Raw genomic sequence first — 21,447 nt, 5'->3', positions numbered from 1 at the left:
TTGTTGTTGTTTGCAGATAAAAGGATATACACTGTATCATAAGCTTTGGATATTCCCTTCGCCGTCTAGAATAAAGACTAAGCGCACCGCGTTTACAACAGAATACCTGTGAACATACCAGAGAGCTGCATTTTGCAGCTCTACGGAACATACAGAAAACAGCGCTCCTCTTTGTATAGCGGTTAATTTCGATTCAGAAGTATAGGGATATAACAACGAGACCAAATTGGTTAAAAATTTATTTATTATGACCAAGCTACACATTTGGAAATGCTATCATAGCTTGACAAGCATATCTATGCCCGACAAACAAAATGACACCCAAAAGGTTTTGCCACCTCAGGTGGTACCAATATCTGGCCTGGCCCATGAACTATTAGACCCCGTTTATCCCAGTGCGAGGCTCGGCCGCGGCCGAGTCCACCTTCATTTCAGTGTAAACGCGCAAAAGGCCAAATGTGAGGCCAAAATTGGCCTCGCATTTGGCCTCACTCTGGAGGTGGTCTCGGCCGCGGCCGAGCAGCGGCCGAGCCCGGCCTTTTCTTGGTGTAAACGCAAACTGGGCCAAATGCGCGGCCAATTTTAGTCTGGCTTCCAAACCTTCTGCCTTTATCTTTCGCTATTCAGGATATTAACCCCCTCAACGTCGAAAACTAGTATAGTTTAAGGTGGTTTTGTCCTGCAAAGGATTCTTTTCTTCGGCAAAGGCCTTTGCCCGAACGGCGACTTCGTCGCCACGGAATTCATGTGGCAAAGGGTCTGAAAACCAGACAAAACCAAATTGCATTTGTTTACAAGCAGAGCGCCACTACGACAAAATATTGAAAGGTTTGAATCAAAAGCGCGGCCGAGCCCAGCAGTGTAAACGGACAAAATTGCGGGGCTCGGCCGCGCAATTGAGGCCGGGCTCGGCCGCGGCCGAGCCGCGGCCGAGCCCGGCCCCGCACTGTAAACGGGGTCTTAGAATGCCAATCGAGAACTTACTTTCGTCTCTTTATGAGAGAGTGTTTTGGGTTTTTTTTTTTTTTTTTTTTTTTTCAAACAGAGTCGCAGGTGAGCATTTCCGAGTTCGTCAGAGGAGTTCACTCAATTTAGCAACAAAAGGATTGCCACCTGGAAGATGAAGAAGTCGGCATGACCATGGAAGAATGGTGAACACGTGCCACACAGGCTTAAAGGCTTAACATCGATACAACACTTTAGAAAATAACGAAAAGACAACATGTTTGTTGAAATTAAAACATTTCTCCCGACATTCAGCGATCTCTCATGGCAAACGGCTACTTCCCATGAAATTATCTTCTCTTCTGTCAAGAGTGTAAATCATTTCATTGTGTGTATCAATCATCCCCCGATAAAAGACAGAAAATAAAGTACTTTTCTCATTCACTATGCATAATGTATAAGGCAAACAAGCATTTGCTGCAATCGTTTATGAATATGAAAATGCGGCAACGCGATTTCATGAACTCTATTATGATTCGAATGAAAACATGTACCTAAATTCAGAGATAGAGAGAAGACACATGCACAATAAGTGCTTAAACCACTTTAGTAATAGCAATAAAACATTTTTTACATCAGTTAAAAAGAAGTTAATTTCGTACTTTTACTGCTCGAAATACCTTACTCCCAAGAAGTCGAGTGTTACACAAGGGCTCCATAATCACATCTCGGTCTTTCGCAGAATTGAATAAGTGCTTTGCAAATTTTGACCGCTTTCTACAAATTTGAATAAAAAATAGATACTTTCTTCTTTTTTTTTGGCATAAGTTGTCATATCCGATTGACTGAAAATGGATTGAACTACTACCACTCGCGTATGGCTAATATCCTTGCAACTCGATGATTGCAAAATCATTTAGACTTATGAACTTACGAAACAAATGAAGTAAAAGACCCAGATTTCTAAACATTTTGAATAATTTATCGAGCGACTGCGGCTGAAAAGAAGCATATTATAAAGAATTCATACAAAAATATAGAATCAGACTGCACAGACAAAGTCACTATTGTCACTTTCAACGTAATATGGGATATAATTTTTATCTAATATACTTTTTCTAACTGTTGCAGATATCAAATACCGATCGTTATTTTCATAGACAATTTCTCCAAATGCTATAAGCGTATGAGAGAAAATTTGTGCGATGTGTCTTGTTTATTCGCTTTATTGCAGCGTATTTCGTTGTATTTTAATTTCTATAATAGATAAATGTTTGGAACATGCACATGAGAACTTGCACATTCGATTCCCAACAACCTTGAAGTTATGGTTACGTAATACATCCGAAGCACATCGCTAACATCCATTCTATATGGACCGGTACAGAAAAAAAAAGAGACTGCCAGTAATCGACCTATGACCTTCTCTATTATGCTCTTAATCCCCTGCCCTTTTAGATTGCGTCAAAGAGAGGGTCTATCTAGGAATGTTTTTGTATCTGCATCCAGTCTATTCATAAAGATACAATGTAACCTGATACTCAAATTGCCAGCAGGTCTATTCAAAATATTTTCGCCCAAAACAAGTGCACATGTGACGCTGTGTTACGCCATGATGAATATACGACTTCGATGAAGTAGCACAATCGACTGCGGTGTTTGTATGCCATACATCCTGTACTAGGTTTGTTCCGGGCCAAGTTGTCTTTTTTTAACGATTTTATAACATAATCAGATTATTATTCATGACGGTAAAACCCTTCAAATAACTATAAATAACATTGCTGTCATGATAACACACACACACACACAAAAACATCAACACAACATGCAGGGACACGCTAAAGATTTTACTTTTGACTTTATTCAATTTGCCGAGTTTTGGTAAATCCCAGGACTCGGCAGCAGAAGAAGGCCAACATTTCATGCCAGTATGGTAAGCAGGTCGCCGTGCTGAGATGGCTTTCATAGAAAATCCGTAACATTACTGATATATACGACGTAGTATGCCACAATTCTTTATCATGTAAATGTGTGCTAATAAGGTAGGTGCGTGCACACAATGCTCTTGACCGCCGCACGCACGCTTTTCACTCGAGTGTGGCAATTTGCATAACGATGCAAATGAGATCGCGAGAGCGTGCGGATGGTTGCTCGTCATTGGTCAGTTTCCCAACCGTTGCAAAGGTCTGAATGTCGTGAAAATTTCACTCATGTTTGCCGATATTTTGCTTGTTTATAGACATGATGTAGGCCTATGACCAATCATCACAAAATGTACACAGATGGCAACTTTGATGTATGTAGTCCCACAAAATATAATTCATTTTTAACATAGGCATCGAATTTTTGGTGAAATTCTAAGTTTAAAAATGCGTTTTCATTTCATTCGCTCAGCCCGAGTATACTCGGGACACCAGCGGGTTAAGAAAGAATGATGGGTTGTTGTTGTTGTTGTTGTTTTAGGTTTAATGGCAATTAGTCATAATTTTGACTATTTTTGCCAGACTATATAATATCTATATTTCCCTATGATTCAATTATTAATATTCATTTTAAAAAGATTAAATTCTATCATTATATCCATATTTCTTTTATTTCCAACCAATATGTATATATATATATATATATATATATTTTTTTTTTTTTTTTTTTTTAATTACACACATTTATTGTCATCCTCGCTCAGTCAAAATGATTTGAATTACGCTGATGTGGTATATACAGCTAGGGTGCCAGTTTTCGTAACTGCGACCGGCAGCCCCACAAGCACAGCGTAGATGCGTATGGGGCAGCGAAGATGCGTATGAGGCTGCTTGTCGTAGTTACAGTTTCGGCACTTTAGCACATTTCCTTGTTTACGCATTACCATCAATACTGCACCGTTTTAGCTCGGAATTTCGATATGAAATTGAACTATTTAAAAGGCCAATAATAATAATAATAATAATAATAAGTTCGGGCTATGTTCAAGCTAACAACCTGTTTCTTTCACGGGACGAAACAATGCAACAGTCCTGCTTAGCGACGGCGTTTACGCTCAATCGCACGCACTACCGTATACGGCGATAGGATGTGTAAGATAATGACCCAATCGCAGGACAGGTCTATCATTAACTATTCTAACCAATACGGCAGCCCGAATGTAAACTGAAGTGCGTTTGTGTCCGTGCCGCTGCCGCCGCATGAATGAGTCGGTAAGCGTTGTGTGTCGGCTGCGGTGACTTAGTTGCCGCAAGTTTTTAACTCACAAACAATAGGAAACAGTAGAAAGAAAGGCACGCAATGCGTATTACAACAAGCGTACAAGGGATGCGTTTAGCAAGTACCAATACCTATACTAGAGTGAATAGAACCTGAGAACCCATTGTAGGCGGGGATTCAAAAGACAGCATCAGTAGAGAAAGTTAATGAAGTTAATTAACGATAGTCGTCTTTTCAGATCGTGTTCTTTGCGTGTACTAAAAACACTCTAATAATGCACATGGTCGTAATGTTGCAGAGCATCAACGACTGATTTCGTGCCTGCTCTGCTGCAGCTGTATACAGGCGTAACATTCTGAATTCCCGCCATATTAGGCACATTTCCCTTACAGGCGTTGCGTCCACATTATTTATCGCTTTTATCGCGCTTGCCAAAGCTGCACATAATTTATACTATACGTATCAGAAGCAAATGTTGATGTATAGGCCTGACAGCTTCATGTTGTTTTTTTTTTTTTTATAATTATGATTGTATCATATTAATTTAAAATTATAGTACTTCTTATTCTCGGTCACTTTTGTGATACCATAGCATATAAAGAACCATTAACTTGTAGCTTAAACCTATTTTTATTTATTTTTTTTTTTTACAAAACACCACATTTACAGTTGCAATCTTTCTGCATTTGAGAAGTTGAGTATAGACCGATAATCATATTGTAACACAACCGGGACCGTTGTGATCGAGGTCGGGACTCTCCTGTCTTGGCATACTTGAAGAACTCAACTCTCTCTCATACATCACCGCATTCGTACGTAAAAGATATCTCAAATAAACACACCGGTGATTGTCGCGGTAATTGAATTGTATATGTCACAAGCACTTTACTTGCCTTTATTTTCGGAGAGGGGCGAATAACACATCGGAAAGTATCTCGCGGGGTGGCCCTCGGCCCTTCGCAATCTCACCAACTGCTTGTATACGGACGACCCAAACACTGTCCTTACCCGGCCGTGGCTAGAACGCAACTCCCATTTGTCAGTTGCCGTACAGACTCTTATTCATACCGCGTGCTGTAAACGCACGCCCAGTCCGTACTTATATACTCTGAGACTACGTGCGTACACGCACTATCATGACACCACTTTGTTACACTACCCCCCTCTAAAACAAGTCAGTCCTCTGACGGTGAAATAACAACGATAACAGAAGCGATGGTATGAAACTACTTCCCTGTCAGTGAAACAACTTTTATCTGACAGCCTTTGTATCTGGCTTCTTTCTGTATAACTATACATAATTCACAACTTCCTCCAAACAAGATGTTATTCTTTCTTCAAAACCAACTCGCTCTTTAACAGTCATTCATTAATGGGACAACACACTGAGTAAGCCTATACATATCACTTATCTTACTAAGTGCGAAACATAACAAATATCAAAACCACCACCTGATATATGGCTTTCATACCTGTGGCAAAATTTGGTAACGACTCAGTGTAAAGCCGCATATTCAAATAAGAAGTCAGCCTTTAAAGCTAAAGAAACAAGGTGGATTTTATAACTTCCTAGTCTATCACAATTTCCATCTTACGCCAAACTCCAATGAACAAGAAAACCACTACACAGGAATGTACTTATTTCCTTGAGAGTCATATTACATGGAATGCATACTCATTAACAGTTAATAATTACTTATCCCTTGTGTTTTTTTTCAACCAGTATTCTACCTCCAAAAGCTAAAAAAAAACCACTCTTCAGTTACAACTCTTTCCTTCAGACCTGTAATATTCTGTGATAGAGGGTATCTTAAGACATAACTCTCTGACCTCCAATACACTAACCAGCATAAACATCGCAGTTACAAATAATCAACGTTTTCAACTTTCCTTGTATCTGATCTCACGACTTAAACAATCCTTATCATTGCTATACTGTCATGATAGAACATGCTATATTGTCTCACTTTGGCCGAGAAAATACACAAATTGAAACATATTCTCGATTTCGCTACTCCGAAAAGGCTCTTGTGTTCTCTATTCACAAATCATAAGGTTGAGTAAAATTAACTACATCTTTTCAAATTCATAACATGCTGAGCTTAATGGTAGTCCTTTGTCAGGAATCTGGCCTCCAGGTCCACTTCGACGTCTGTTATGGTTTCCTCTTGGCAGACGAGGATTCCCTCCTGAAAGGTCTCCCTCTTCACTGTTTGTTTGATGCTTTTCACCCTCCCTTTGCATTCTTCTTCCAGGTCGTCTGTGGTGAGTGGCACATCCATTTCCCCCCGGTGGACTTTGTGAAGTTTGGTGGTGCCACTGGTTTGCCGGTTGCCTTCAGCGGAGTTGTGCATAACCATCCTGTACTCCCTCTCCTTTTCCTCCTGGAATACTTTCATGCCCTGGGCGCCGTACCATGTGTAGGTACTGTTCTCCCTTACTCTAACAGGCAGTCCCATCAACATGCGATGCGCCTCAAGGCTCCCGATGTCTTTCCCGAGTTGGACGCGTCTGATGTCAGTTTGGAGCACAGGAAGCACATCGCCGGGGCCATCTGACTCCGTGGCATCCTCGGATGTGCTATCCGCCGCCCGTTGTTCCGCCTCTCGTTGCGCCCACATTCCCCTTGCCTTGCCAGACAGAGGTGTTTTGCCCCCCTCTTCAACATACTGCCGGGTAATGGGCGACACTCCGATCACAAGCTGGTCTCCACATCCGTCATCCGGGCCGGCATCTCCGGTTTGGTCGACGTTCGAGGGCCGGTCCCTCGTGCCTGACTCCTCCCGTGTTGGCTTTGGGGTCGCTGTGGACCGACCCAGTCTCCTCTGCTCCCCAGTCTCGCGAGTCTTCCGCAGTGGGCTGCTTCTCCTCCGCGGACTCCGGCTTCTGGGGGTCCTCCTATGGGGACTTTTCCTATGGGGGCTCCTCCCTCTACCCGTTGCACTCTTCTCTGCTGGCACGTCGCGATGTGTCTTTTCATGGGCGCGGAGGTTGTCGATCCTTCCATAGCTTCGGTTGCATTCGCGGCACTCAAAAACGCCTCGGATGCCTATGCTGACTTTCGATGTGTCTCTGGAGACTTCGGTGGTGGCCGAAGTACTGTTGGCACGTGTAACACTTGAAGTTTCCACCCATAGTGAAACGTGGGAACCTGCATCAAAACAGAAAGAAAGGACCAAGGCTGGTTCCTTCAATTAAAAAACCCAACCTACGTATTATACTTGTAAGCTAAAAGGAACACAAACATCGCATTTATTCATCACATTTCAAAAACCCAATCGTTTTGGGGCCATCCTCTGCCTTGGAGGGTTTCGACGTGGTGCCGGGATAGGCATTCGCCTAGGCGCTGGGGTGGGGATATTTGGTTCGGATTCTTGGTCAGGGGGTATCGTTTCCAATTCGGCGTCTGGTGACGTCGGAATATCCTCTCTGATCTCTTCCTCTGTCTCATCCTTCTCGCCGGAAAGGTAGCTTGTTTCTACTTCCGGCTCTTCGATCCAGGATTCTAACGGTTCCCCTTGATAAGGCTTCAACCGGTCTGAGTGAACAACTACCATTTTGCCATTGGGTTTCATTTGAAGTCTGTACACGACGTCGGAGAGCTTATGTGTCACGAGATATGGCCCTTTCCATCTTCGCTGTAGTTTCGGAGACAGTCCCTTTGTCTTTGCGGGGTTGAAGTACCACACGAATTTCCCTACTTGTAAGCCATCCTTTTCTGCTGTCTTGTCATATGTCCGTTTCTGGTGTCTAGCTGCTTTAGCTAAATTCACTCTAGCTCTTTGATGTGCTGTTCTCATCTTCTTTCTCAGCTCATACGCATAGTCCGACTTCATTTCGGGGTCAATTTCTTCGTCTACTCTGGTTGCTTCAGTAGTAAGATCAATGGGGAGATGTACCTCACGACCTAACATCAACATATTTGGTGACTCTCCTGTTGATTCCTGGGGTGAGGATCGATAGCCAAATACGGCCAGGGGAATTTGTTCGTCCCAGTCACGCTGCTTTCTGGTCGGGTCGATCATCATGGACACCATGGATACGAGCGTACGGTTAAACCTTTCTATGAACCCGTCAGATTTCGGGTTGTACGGCGTTGTGCGAGTTTTGTCGATTCCCAGGATAGAGCACATCTCTGCAAACACTTGAGATTCGAAATTTCGTCCTTGGTCTGAGTGCAATACCTGTGGCACTCCGAATCTGCATACAAATTCATGGACAAATTTCTCAGCCACTGTCTTAGCCGTTTGATCCGGGATGGGATATACCTCTACCCATTTTGTGAAGTAGTCCCCTACAACTAGCAGATATTTGTTGCCTCTCTCTGTTTCTGGGAAGGGACCAACGACGTCCAAGGCAACACGTTCCATGGGCATCCCGACTGATCGTTGTTGTAGAGGTGCGCGTCTTGTTCTGACAGGGGACTTCTTGCTGGCACATGTGTTGCACATACGAATGATTGATCTTACGTCTGCATCCATTTTTGGCCAGTGATACCTCAGGCGAACTTTTGCGATTGTTTTCTTAGACCCCAAGTGCCCTCCTGTATGACCGGCATGCAGTTCCGCCACTACTTGCTTCCGGTACTTCTCTGGAAGAATAATCTTCCACTGTATGACATCGCCACTGTCGGATTCCCAACGTCGATGGAGGACGCCTCGTATCATTACCAATTGGTCCCACATACGCCAGTATGACTTTGCGATGTTTGATTGCGATTCGACATTGGACCAGTCTGGCCGGATACCCTCCTTTTCTTTACACTCGACCACCCATCTGATCGTGTCGTCAGCAAGTTGTGCTTCTCTGAAATCAGAGAGTGTGATGGAGGGCTCCACGTGGACTGCCTTTACCTGCTGGTGGAATTCTGAGTTTGGTACCGGGCTCTCCTTATGTGTTGTGTTTGGCTGAGGACAATCCCCTTTGATGTTATCGCACTGAGTACAATCCCTGCACGGTCGCCTGGAAAGACTGTCAGCGTTCGCATGTGACCTCCCCGCACGATGCACAATGTCAAGGTCATACTCCGAGATGACTTGGAGCCATCTAGCCATCTGGCCTTGGACATCTCGGAAGTTCAGAAGCCAGGTGAGAGCTCCATGGTCCGTCCTGATTGTCGTCCGTTGGCCATAAACATACGGTCGGAACTGTTTCAGGAAGACAACGACAGCCAGTAATTCTTTGCGGGTTGTACAATAGTTCTTCTCGGCTTTGTTAAGGGCCCTGCTAGCATAGGATATGACTCTTTCCTTCCCATCGATCACCTGCGAGAGCACGGCTCCTATGCCCTCGTTACTAGCATCAGTGTCTAAGATGTACTCACAGTCAGGAATTGGGTACGCCAAAATTGGCGCCTCTTGTAATCGTGCTTTCAACTCTGTGAAAGCAGCCTCGCAAGCTTCGGTCCATGTAAATGGTTAACCTTTCTCGGTCAGTCTGTGTAGAGGGCGAGCGATGTTGGAGAATCCTGCGATGAATCGGCGGTAATATGACGCAAGCCCCAAAAAACTTTGAACTTCCTTCACAGTAGTGGGGGTTGGCCATTCTTTAACCGCTCTGATCTTCTCTGGGTCCGTGGCTATTCCTTGGGCTGAAACGACGTGACCAAGGTAAAGGACACTTTCCTTGAACAAGTGACACTTTTTTTGCCTTGAGTTTTAGACCGGACTCTCTCAAGCGCTGGAAGACTGTCGCCAAACGATGTAGTTCCTCTTCGACGGTCTTGGCATATACGATGATATCGTCCAAATAGACCAAGAGAAGATCCCAGTGTAGCCCGGACAAGACACGCTCCATCAACCTTTCGAAAGTGGAGGGCGCATTCGTAAGGCCAAAGGGCATTACGTTCCAACAATACAGACCTCTCACAACGAATGCCGACTTTTTCTTCGCGTCATCGTCAAGCTCGACCTGCCAGTAGCCCGAGGCAAGATCGAGGGTTGAAAACCATTTCGATCCACCGAGGGCATCCAACGAATCGTCTATTCTTGGAATGGGATATGCATCTTTGATCGTGATCTTGTTTAGACGCCGGTAATCAATGCAAAACCTTTTCGTGCCATCCTTCTTATTCACCAATACAACATTGGAAGCCCACGGGCTATCAGAAGGCTCGATCATGCCAGTGTCTAGCAGTTGTTTGATTTGACGATCGATTTCCCTTTGTTCCTTTGGAGGAAATCTTCTGGGGCGTTCCTTGAGAGGTGGGTGATCACCTGTGTTAATTCCATGTCGCACTCTGTTCGTGCGCCCGATGTCTACGTCAGATTTTGCAAACACATCCTGATATTCACATAGGAGTTTTGCGATATCTTTGTGGTGTGTTCCTTCGACTCCTTGTTTGGCCCGTTCGTAGAGGTCTCTTAGATGCTCAGGCACCTCTTCAATCATTCCGGCATCTGTAGGTTGTGTCTGTTTCTCTTCAACATCAGTCACAGGAGTGACGAATCCAGCAAGGGTACCCCGCTTAACAACGCATTCTTTGTTACTTGGATTGTAGACTCGGATAGGCAGGGTCGTATCGTCGGCCTCAACTAGTACACGTGCCACTAATATTCCTTTCCGAGCTAGTTCATTGTGCGCAGGCTCAATCAGACCAAGGCCTGTCCTGACCTTGCTAGATCTCACGTGACCTGGAATTAGTGCCTCGTGTCCGGCAGGTATTCTGGTAGTTTCCCCAGCTACTACCCTTGCACAGAACGATGTTCCTTGTCCGTTGGTGCATCTGATTCTCTCGCCCTTCAGGTTCAATTCCTTGGACTTCAAATCTAAACTTGCCTGGTTTTGTAGGAGGTAGTCCATACCAAGTATTCCATCGATTTGGCCAGTGTTACCGAAAACAACTTGCAATGACGAGATACAAGCCCCTATTCGAAGTTCGATCCAACCACTTCCTAGTGTTGAAAGCTCACTACCATCTGCGTTCCTAACTCCTGAGATGTTGGTATTCAAATGTGGCCTTTTTACTTTAGGAATACGGTGATACCGCGTGGACGACAATATCGTGTCGGTAGCACCAGTGTCTACCAGTAGCATAGTCTTGATACCCCGTACTTCCACTTCAACGAAAAGGCCACTGCGAGCCACGTCGGGTCGTGTGCGAACAGTTGGTTGTATCTCTGGGACTGTTGGCAACTCATTCATTGTGTCACGGTATTTGTTGGCCCCTAATTCTGATCCAGCCTCCTCTCGGGCCTCTGAGTCGGCTGATCCTCGTTTCCCGAATTTTTGACCTGTTCTTCCTTCAACTTGTTTCTTGTCTTTTGCGGGCAGTCTCGTTGGAAATGCCCTTTCTCATGGCACTTAAAGCACCTCCGATCTGTTCTTGGTGTGCTCCATCCCGGCTGTCCTGTCCACTCCCTGTTTGCTTGTGGTTTGGACTCTAGTCTTTCTCTGATCCACTTCAGTTCCTGTCTCAGCTCGTCTATCTCTGTCAATGAGTTCCTTTCCAGGACTCTGGATTGTTTATATCTCCTTCCGGTCCTTTGTTCCTCCAATCTGTAGAAATTGTCGGTAGCCAGTGCAGCCTGAATGGCTTCGTCCAATGAAGTAGGCTTGGAACGGAAGACTCCCTCTCTGACAGACTGATCCTCGATTGCTTCCGTAAAATGGGTTCTCGCAAGACGATCCTGTGCTTCCTCTGGTAATTCAGGATAGGCGAGCATGGACAATTCTCTTACCGCTTGGCCCAACTCCTGAATTGTCTCTCTTGGCCCTTGACGGCGGTATCGCAGTTCCAGTAGATAGTTCTCGGCTAGCTGTCCGGGACCGAAACGCTTTTCTAGAAGGCCCACCAGTTCGTGATATGAAAAGCCTGATGTTTCACTGATCTTACCGCCGAGGGTTTTCAGGGCAGACCCCCTAAGACTGGCAACCAAGAACACTTTCGCCTGGGCATCATCCCAAGCATTTGCCATTCGACATGCTTCAAAATGGCCGATATATTCATTCCAAGGAGTTTTCCCATCGAACCTGTCCGGAATGATATTAGGTTTTGAAGGTGTTGTGTGTGCGAAGTGTGGTTCGTCAAGCTTCCCTTCTTGTGCAACTACTCTTGTCGCATCAGAAACCTGTCTTTCCATGTGGTGAGGTTTGTCTGCTTGACGTGGTTGCGGTCGTCTGCTATGTGCCGGTATCTTTAACCCTGTCGATGTCTTTTCCCAACCGCGAGAAGAAACGGGAGGTCCTCGGTGCTGTTCAAATAACGGAGAGATGGGTCTCTCGTCCGCTAGGACACCGTCGTCAAATATGCTTGCAGTAGGTGTCCGTTCTCGTTCACGTACCCTCGGAAATGCGACGGTTGATTGCTCCATTTCCAATCGTTCCAGCTTTTCACGTAGGAGACGACTTTGTTCCAGCAGCAGTTGATTCTTATCTCGAGAGTGTTGCAATTCTTCATCACCTCGCTGGACTTCTGCTGCCAGCATGTCAAGTTCTTCTTGAGGATCTAGAGCTGAATTTTCCGCCAGTGTCAACGGCTTTGCTTTCGTTGCTGTAGAAGTACAAGCGCCTGCAGAAAATGTAGTGAAGCAACCTGACGAAACTGGAATGAAATTGGAATACTCGTATACAAGCGATGAGATAATGACACCTGAAGACGATGGAGTACCAAAGGCACCTGTGAGCCTGAGGATGCCCTGTAGGTAGAGTTAACTCCTGCCCTGGACGTCTATGGATGAATTTATAGCGCCCGAAGGTGACGTGCAGGCACAGCTGTAGCGCCTGCAGGTGACATGTAGATGAAGTGGCGCCTGCAGGTGACGTGTTGGTGAAGGTGTAGCGCCTGCAGGTGGTGCTTAGGTGAAGTGACGCCTGCAGGTGGTGTAGGTGAAAGAGGCGCCTGCAGGTGATGTGTACAGGTGAATAAGCGCCTGCAGGTGATGTGTAGGTGAAGAGGCGCCTGCAGGTGATGTGTAGGTGAAGAGGCGCCTGCAGGTGGTGTGTAGGTGAAGAGGAGCCTGCAGGTGGTATGTAGGTGAAGAGACTCCAGGCGAGCCTCACGGGAATACGTCTAATACAATGGAGAGGTGAAGACACCTTTGCGTACCACGTAGGTGACTAGGCTTTACGGCGACTTGTAGTTAACGCAATAGATTGTACACGTCGGTGACGGCGCCTTTAGGCGTCGTGTAAATGAAGTGAATAACGAAATTTGAGTAAGATCGGAAAATCTTGCAAACGATATGAACTAATACAATCAAAATCCCTCAATATGCCTGACAGATCCCACCGCTGCCACCAAATGTAACACAACCGGGACCGTTGTGATCGAGGTCGGGACTCTCCTGTCTTGGCATACTTGAAGAACTCAACTCTCTCTCATACATCACCGCATTCGTACGTAAAAGATATCTCAAATAAACACACCGGTGATTGTCGCGGTAATTGAATTGTATATGTCACAAGCACTTTACTTGCCTTTATTTTCGGAGAGGGGCGAATAACACATCGGAAAGTATCTCGCGGGGTGGCCCTCGGCCCTTCGCAATCTCACCAACTGCTTGTATACGGACGACCCAAACACTGTCCTTACCCGGCCGTGGCTAGAACGCAACTCCCATTTGTCAGTTGCCGTACAGACTCTTATTCATACCGCGTGCTGTAAACGCACGCCCAGTCCGTACTTATATACTCTGAGACTACGTGCGTACACGCACTATCATGACACCACTTTGTTACACTATTTACAATTATATTCGGAATTAATACTTGAAAGGCCGTCCTCGTTTCGTTTTGTATTCACAAATCTTATACTGAAATAAGTGATTGCTTGATTACTTTCGGGTAAAGGAACCACCGGAAAAGGAACGCATTTATCTGTTTATTTTTTTTTTCTTAACGAACCTAAGCTAATAGCGAACCATATAAATTTTGTGATCTATGAACCTTCAGAGTAATCAATAACCCCCCCCCCCCAACAAAAGGAAGCATTTCATTGTCATACGTTGTCAATAGAGATAAAAGGCCAGTTTTTATTTCGTAGTGCGTCTCAGTACTCCTGTGTTTATTTTTAAGGATGTGGCTTCTCTTTATGATTGCGATTGATGTTCAACTATTTCTTTCCCGCAAGCTTGAAAAAGAAGAAGCTAAAATTCAGGCAAGGAGACGAGTTTTCTTCCATAAGATACAATCATTAAGACATACATTTATTCCCAAAAGTTGTGTGATTGCTTATGCGTTACAGAATTTTGTCCATTACATGTATCAGGCACTAAACAAAACGGTTGAACTCTGCTGAAAATTGTACTTCGTTTTCTTTCTTCTTTTTTTTGTGTGTAATTTCATTTCCATTTCAAGCGGGGATAGACGACTAGAAATTAGTTTGTCTATACTGGTGGGAGACATTAGTGTTCCAGTACATACTCCGCATTTAAACAGTTGTCATATTTTCGTAGTCATAATCAGATAATGGACACGTGATATATTATAAAAATGAAAATACAAAACAACGAACACGTCGTATGTACAAACATTATTAGCTTCAATGAATTTTACTTACCTGAAATATTCTGCATAAAAAAAAAAACACGCGTGCCAATTCAACAATATCAAATTAAACAATATCATAGAATGAATAGAACACACAGCGATATCATGCACGGCAGATCAAATCAAGTTCGGTTGGTGAGAAAGCTAATTGAAGTTATAAAGTTGACTTATTTACGTTTTCCTTTCTATCTATAAAAACAGAATTACATTGTATATCTATGTCTCTGTTGCAAACTATTGCCAAAGATAGCATTGTTAATCTTCTGAGCAAATCCGAATCCTTAAAGTACATGTACTGTAATTTTTGCTTGATAATGTAATAACCCATATAACTTTATAAAGGACTCGCAAATTTAAAGTTTCAAACCGAATACTAAAATATATCATTGTACACGGTCTATTAAAAAAAAATCATTTGAATGCGTTGTGTTAGCATTTAATAGCATCAATCTGCCTTTTATTTTCCGTACGTAAAGCGCACAAAAACGTAACCGACATTACCAAATACAGTGGAATGCCTTGTACCACTTGTTGTACGGCGTGATATTATCATTAGAAGTATATCCCATTCCTTTTCCTTTTCTTTGCTTGAAGCAGTAGTCAAACCAGGTGTCATTTTCGAAGCGACATCACTTGGGAATTAGAATGTATGCAGATGATCGTTAATCGTGTATTTCGCGCTATTATTATAGCATTTGCATTTTCCAACTGTTATTGACAGTATTTTGTTACTGTATGCTTACGATTACGAATGTCGGTTATGAATTCAAAAGACTAGTTCATCAATCGAACTATAAAGGTAATAGTTGTGTTGAAAGTAGTTCGGTACAAGTTCAAAACGCAATCGAAGTCATCGTCACAGGGTGAACTAATAGCTCTAAAAAACTTGTTTAGGCCGTAAAGATTGCCGTATGCAATCTTTGTAGAAAGTTTTGACTGAGGCCATCTTTTGAGTATTTTGAGAAATTATATGAAGATTTTTTTTTTTATTATGTAAAGAATTAGTTTGATTCTGACTGTGAGAATAAAAAGGCGCAGTTACCTCAATCATGTCGTAGTTCGATTAGGCATGATGGGTAAAGTGAATTCATGACTTGTTGAGAGAGAGAGAGAAGAGAGAGAGTGAGAGAGAGAGGCCAAGCAAGAGGCAATAGGCTACTTGTACATAATGCCCACCGACAGACACAAGCACAGTATATCACAGCTAGTAGACGCTTATAATTGACCATTTCAGTTACGCTGGGGTCGCTCATAACACACAAAGGGCATCCATGGAACACGTCCATTTCTATATGTGGGACAGTACAATATTTTCGCGATTTCGTGCCGAGTAAAGGAATGATATCCTTATGATTTCAGCTGGCGCGCGCTGCTGATCCATCTAATCATCACGTTACACCTTTGGTATCATCTTATAGCTGGATAATAATTTTCCTTTTACATGGTATGCGTTCGTTAGTGCCCTACAATGAAAAAGAAGACTCTTAGGGGAATTTTAGACGAGTATGTGAACCCATTATTTCCGGGACATCGGTAATGAATTAGCCATGCACGAAGTCGATGACCTTTCATGTCGCTCTTGGGAAATTTAAACAATATTGCTTTCAGGTTTTAACCTTAACCTGTCCAAAAAAAAAAAATCATGTGAAAACGTAATTCAGTTATCATGATCTGCGGGGTCAACTCGAGGTCACCCGTGCGAGATCTTGGATATTCTAGACGGGGGTTTTCGGCTTGCCGACTGACTGGCAATGCGCAATTTTAAGCAAGGGTTTGAAGCTCCTTGGCGCAAGTAACAAGCCTTGTATTGTCGGGAATCGTCTCATTTCGCGCTTGCGCTGAAACTGTCGGCCGGGGAATGGCGCATGGACTCGCACGCGGTATACACCTGATACACACGTACCGTGTAAGCACTGCGGGAACCAGGGAGGTGAGATGGGACCATGCGGGAACCAAGCACTGGCGGCACGGGGCCGTGCGAAATCGCGCCCCAAAGCCGCACGGGTCCGTGCGCCCGACCCGCACGGGTCCGTGCGCCAGACCCGCACGGGTCCGTGCGACAGCGTGCGAGGGAGTATGGATCCGCACGGAGGTGCACGACCACGCACGGCCGCGTACATGGGCGCACGGAGCCATACGCTCCCGTGCGAGATCGCACGAACCTGCACGCAGCCGCACGAAGCAGCCCCGTGCGCAGTGCGTGCGGGAGTAACATAACATAATGGTCTGACTGTATGTGTGTGTATATAGGCATGTACACACATGCATATTATATTATATGCCGCAGTATGTTAAGTATTACTGTATATTAGTATTTGGAAGATTAGTACAAGTGTGTATAGATGTTTTATTATACATTAGAATATGTTGAAGGTATAGGCCTACCACCAGTGCACCTATCTTCATCATTTGCACCCTTGATTCTGCCCACAAATGTTCGCTACATACATATGAAAAAAAAGATAAATAAAATGAATATATTTGGATTTGGATTATATCGGAATATTGTTCTCCATACGCTCAGGCATGACGGTCGCCACCATCTTTCTCGAGTTACCTAGGGCGCACGCCTGAGAAGCCTGCGAAACGCACTTCGCCGGGTTGGTAAGACAGAACTGAGGGTGGCAACGTGGCCGTTTTGACTAAGCGAGGATAACAATAGAATTTTATGATTAAAACAAAAATATGGTTGGAAATTAAAAAAAATGGATATTATGATAGAATTTGAATTTGTTAAGAAATATTGATAATTAATCTATAGGGAAATATTGATATTATATAGTCTGGCAAAAATAGTCAAAATTATGACTGATTGCCATTAAACCTAAAACAACAACAACAACAGCGCTCGGTCTACACCACGTAAAAAAAAAAAATTACGTGGTGTCTAAAAATAAAACAATGAATTGTTTGGCGTGAAATATTCGAGTTTTGAATGCAACGCCAAAAATTATAACAACAACAACAACAACAAGCTCGGTCTACTTTGCTAGACGAAGGCAAGCAGAATTCGCGGCCGAAACGTCGTACGCATACCCTGTGTTTACCTCGCTTCGTGTGACAAACGACTACTTTATTTTCTTTCAGATTCTACCACGATGATGAACATCTTCCGTACTATATAAATGTTTGCAAAACATTATCTACCTCTCGAATTGTCGCATATATATAATTTAGATTGTTCTAATCAACCATGGTTGTCATTTCTGCGTAATAATAGAGGGGCTGCGTGCAATATAGTGCTAACCCACATAATAGTCATTTTGAGATACTCGCTGTTGAATGTTTGGAAAGTCCATACATTGTACATTAATAAAACATGAATGCATGCATTTTTTACCATCTTATTGGTTGAATTCAAATATGATATTTTCACGAAGGTTAGAGTGCGAGATAAAGATTATGAAAATGCATGTAACTCAATTTTTACAAAAGTGAGGGTTAGCACTATATTGCACCGACCCCCTTAGTTTTGTGATAGACCAGGCAATAGACTTTTTTTAAAATATACGAACAACTAGCGCTTAATCATAACTGCACCTTGTCCAGTTTCGGAGTTTCGCTTGTAAGAACTCTTAATACTGAATTGCCGAAATTACGAAATTATCTACATGGTTTAAGAGCAATAGATTGTCACTCAACTAAAAAAAGACAAATTTTATTTATTTTCATAATAAGAAGCATAAAAATGAAATGCGCGATTTGAATATAATGGTGGATGGTATATTATTGGAGCAAAAAGAAAGTGTCAAATTTCTTGGAATATATATCAGTGAAAATATGAAATGGAATGCTCATGTGCAATACATCTCAGATAAAGTGTCTCGTAACGTTGGTATACTCTGTAAGCTTAAGTATTATGTCCCAAAGAATATTTTATTTATGCTTTATAATTCGTTGATATTGTCGAATATCTCATATTGTAACATTCTTTGGGCAACTGCGAAAAGTCACAATGACAGTATATTGCTTCTACAAAAGAAAGCTATACGTATATGTACCAATTCAGGTCATCGAGACCATTCAGATCCTTTGTTCGTAGAATTAAAAACACTAAAGGTAAATGATATTAATTTTTTGCAAAATTCACTTTTCATGTTTCATTTGTATAACGGTCAGTTGCCATCTTCTTTCTTCTCATTATTTCAGTTAAACAAGGATATACATTCTTATCCCACAAGGCAATCTGATAAATTTCATCTACAAAATCCTAAAACGGTGATGGCTCTGAAATCTATCAGACACACTGGACCTGATATTTGGAACTCTCTTCCTTCAGAAATTCGAACTTTAAAGTCTATGTATTCTTCCAAGAAAGCTGTAAAGACAATGCTGCTCTCTGGATATCAGTGATCTTATAATGTCATTGCAATTGTATTGTATATGCAATTCCCTCGTGGAATTATCGTTGTTCTGAATTTATTGCGTAATGTTATGTAACCAACCATGACCTGCAACTATTCACCTGTACGTCGGTGAGAAAATACTTTGCCATGCTTTACTATTCAGTGATCCAGGTGATCTAACTTTGTGTATTACCGAAAGCAGACAGACCTCTCCTCTCTCCTTTCTCCTATCCTATCTCTATGCAAGTCATCCCTCCCCTTATTTTCCTATATGTTATGTATTATGTACGAGGGCTGCATGCAAATCAAACAATGCTTAAGCTGTAGCCCTTCTGCGTTTCTCATTGCATCACTGATTATGTTCTGTTGTACATTGTAAAGGCAATGAAGAAACTGTATTGCTGTACATTCTAAAGGTAATGAAGAAACTTACCTTGTTAGCAATTAATGTTTATGTATATCCATTTATATGTATGGTACCATGAATGTTTATGATATATGTGGATGTATCTGCATGAGCAATGATATAATGCAAGAACTAATAAATTCAAATCAAATTCAAATTCAAATCAAATGTCCGTTATTCCTTGGACTTATTATTCGAAAGGTTTGTTATTCCGAAAAAAAATGGCTCGTAATTAATTCAGGAGATTCCTTATCAAAAATGTTCTATTCCGAAAGTTTGTTAATCCGAAAATTAAACATTAAGGTTCACTATTCTTAAGGTCCGTTCTTATAAAAGTAGAATTGGCCTGATATTCGTTATGGTGAAAACGATTATTATGAGTTTTTTGGTTTTTTTTTAATTCTTCTACAACCCTTATTTTTGTATGAAGAATAGTGAGATCACGTATGTCTTTGAGGCCCCTTTTCATTTCTTTCCACTATAATGCAAATATTTGCATTGCACTTACTGACTTTGAAAAAACATAGGTTTCAAAACTTTCCGTGTTTCATTCTGAAACGTTTAACGTTTAAGAACAGTTTGGATAGAAACACTGTATTTGTTTCATTGTCATGATGGTGGAATCTAATTTGCGTATTATACAAATTCAAATATTTTGCCCTACTTGCTTTTTGGGACTCTTAGTATGGTGTTTAGGAGACCATAACGAGTTGCACCGCATTGGAATTCCTACAGTTGCAATTAGTGGTGGGTCAGATCTTATTTTGACTTGACTTAAATGCAGAATGTAACATAACTGTGCTTAAAAGTTCTTCATTTTGCAACCTCTCCATGAAACCATGGAAGATGTGTCAGGAGATCGAGGCATTTGCTAATGATGCTAATACATGAATGTTCTTTCTTGTAATCTCAGTGATAGACACTGTCTCCAGCGTTCAGGGAAGGAAAGGGGAAGACATCCGACTGTCATGTCTCTTCCAAGGGGAGCCTGCAGCTGTGGTCTGGGTCAAGGAGACCATTTCATATCAGCAGCTGCCTAAGGCTGAATTTATCGGTGGGAAGTTTGAGAGCTTGGGGCAGGGGTTCGAAATGGACAAGAATTTTAGCCTCGTCATCACCGACCTGAAGGTGGCAGATGAGGGTCTCTACCTCTGTCAAGTGGTCCTGAAGAATTTGGACAACTTTGAGAATTCCGTCATTTTGACGGTTAGCTGTAAGTACACCTGCTATATAATGATATTGCCATGAGGAGACATGGAGAAAGGAATTTTGATCGTAAAAGTTGTCATTACCACATTCAAATAGTAGTACAACATTATATTTTATCGGCTGATATACACTAGGTTAATGTAGACCATAAGATCAATATCAAATACACAAAATCAGAGTTATAAAGGATGTGCAAAACCTTCCTCGACCAGCATCACGAGGTACATTAAAGCCATATAATAGGACATTAAGCCTCATAATTATTGTCCTTTGAATGAGATGAAAGTGGCAGAAATGGAATTTTGCAATTCCGAAGACACATTGAGTACCTGTAACAAACATGACACAAAATATGTGATGAATATGCTTCAAATTCTTATACAATTGTCAGGTTTTTATCTTCTTAACTCTTAATGTGCCAGGCCCAAAACCCCTAACGTGCCAGAGGTTTTTATCTAACGTCAGAACGTTTCGAAACTGGACTGACAATGACATTTAAAAGCGATATATCTCTGAAACTATTGACTGTTTTGAATTGAGTTCTACACAACATATATCAAGAAATGTTTGTTCTTTCGTGTCATGTAGTCAGTTTGCCATAATATCTATCTGAACCTGAAATATTGCAGAAATAATTGATCCATCAAAAAAACTATTAGAAATTTTTGTGTAGTATGGAAAAAAAGAGTAAGTCGTGTTTTTTCTTCAAAAGAACGCTCACTTGACTCTGTGAGAAAGTTCTAGAGCAACATCTCCTCTTTCAAATGATAACAAAATTGCCTTCTAGAATTGTATGATTCCAAAGATACTAGCAGTTTATTTTGTCTTAGCAATTTCTCTTTCTGATTC

At 42.4% G+C, this 21,447-nt stretch overlaps 1 protein-coding gene across 1 annotated transcript; it reads left to right on the top strand.

Moving 5' to 3' along the window:
- Positions 1-12,732: 12,732 nt before the first annotated feature.
- Positions 12,733-20,637, top strand: LOC139719570 (uncharacterized). Its single transcript, XM_071630982.1, has 2 exons — positions 12,733-12,787; positions 20,303-20,637. Exons 1-2 carry the CDS (start codon positions 12,733-12,735, stop codon positions 20,635-20,637), a joined length of 390 nt encoding a protein of 129 aa, XP_071487083.1.
- Positions 20,638-21,447: the final 810 nt, after the last annotated feature.

This window comes from Diadema antillarum, unplaced genomic scaffold (genome assembly GCF_040938485.1).
Source record: "Diadema antillarum isolate AM-2024a unplaced genomic scaffold, OU_Dant_1.0 scf00000112, whole genome shotgun sequence".
NCBI lineage: Eukaryota > Metazoa > Echinodermata > Echinoidea > Diadematoida > Diadematidae > Diadema > Diadema antillarum.
The sequence above is the reverse complement of the archived record's forward strand: the minus strand, read 5'-3'. Positions and strand labels throughout refer to the sequence as shown.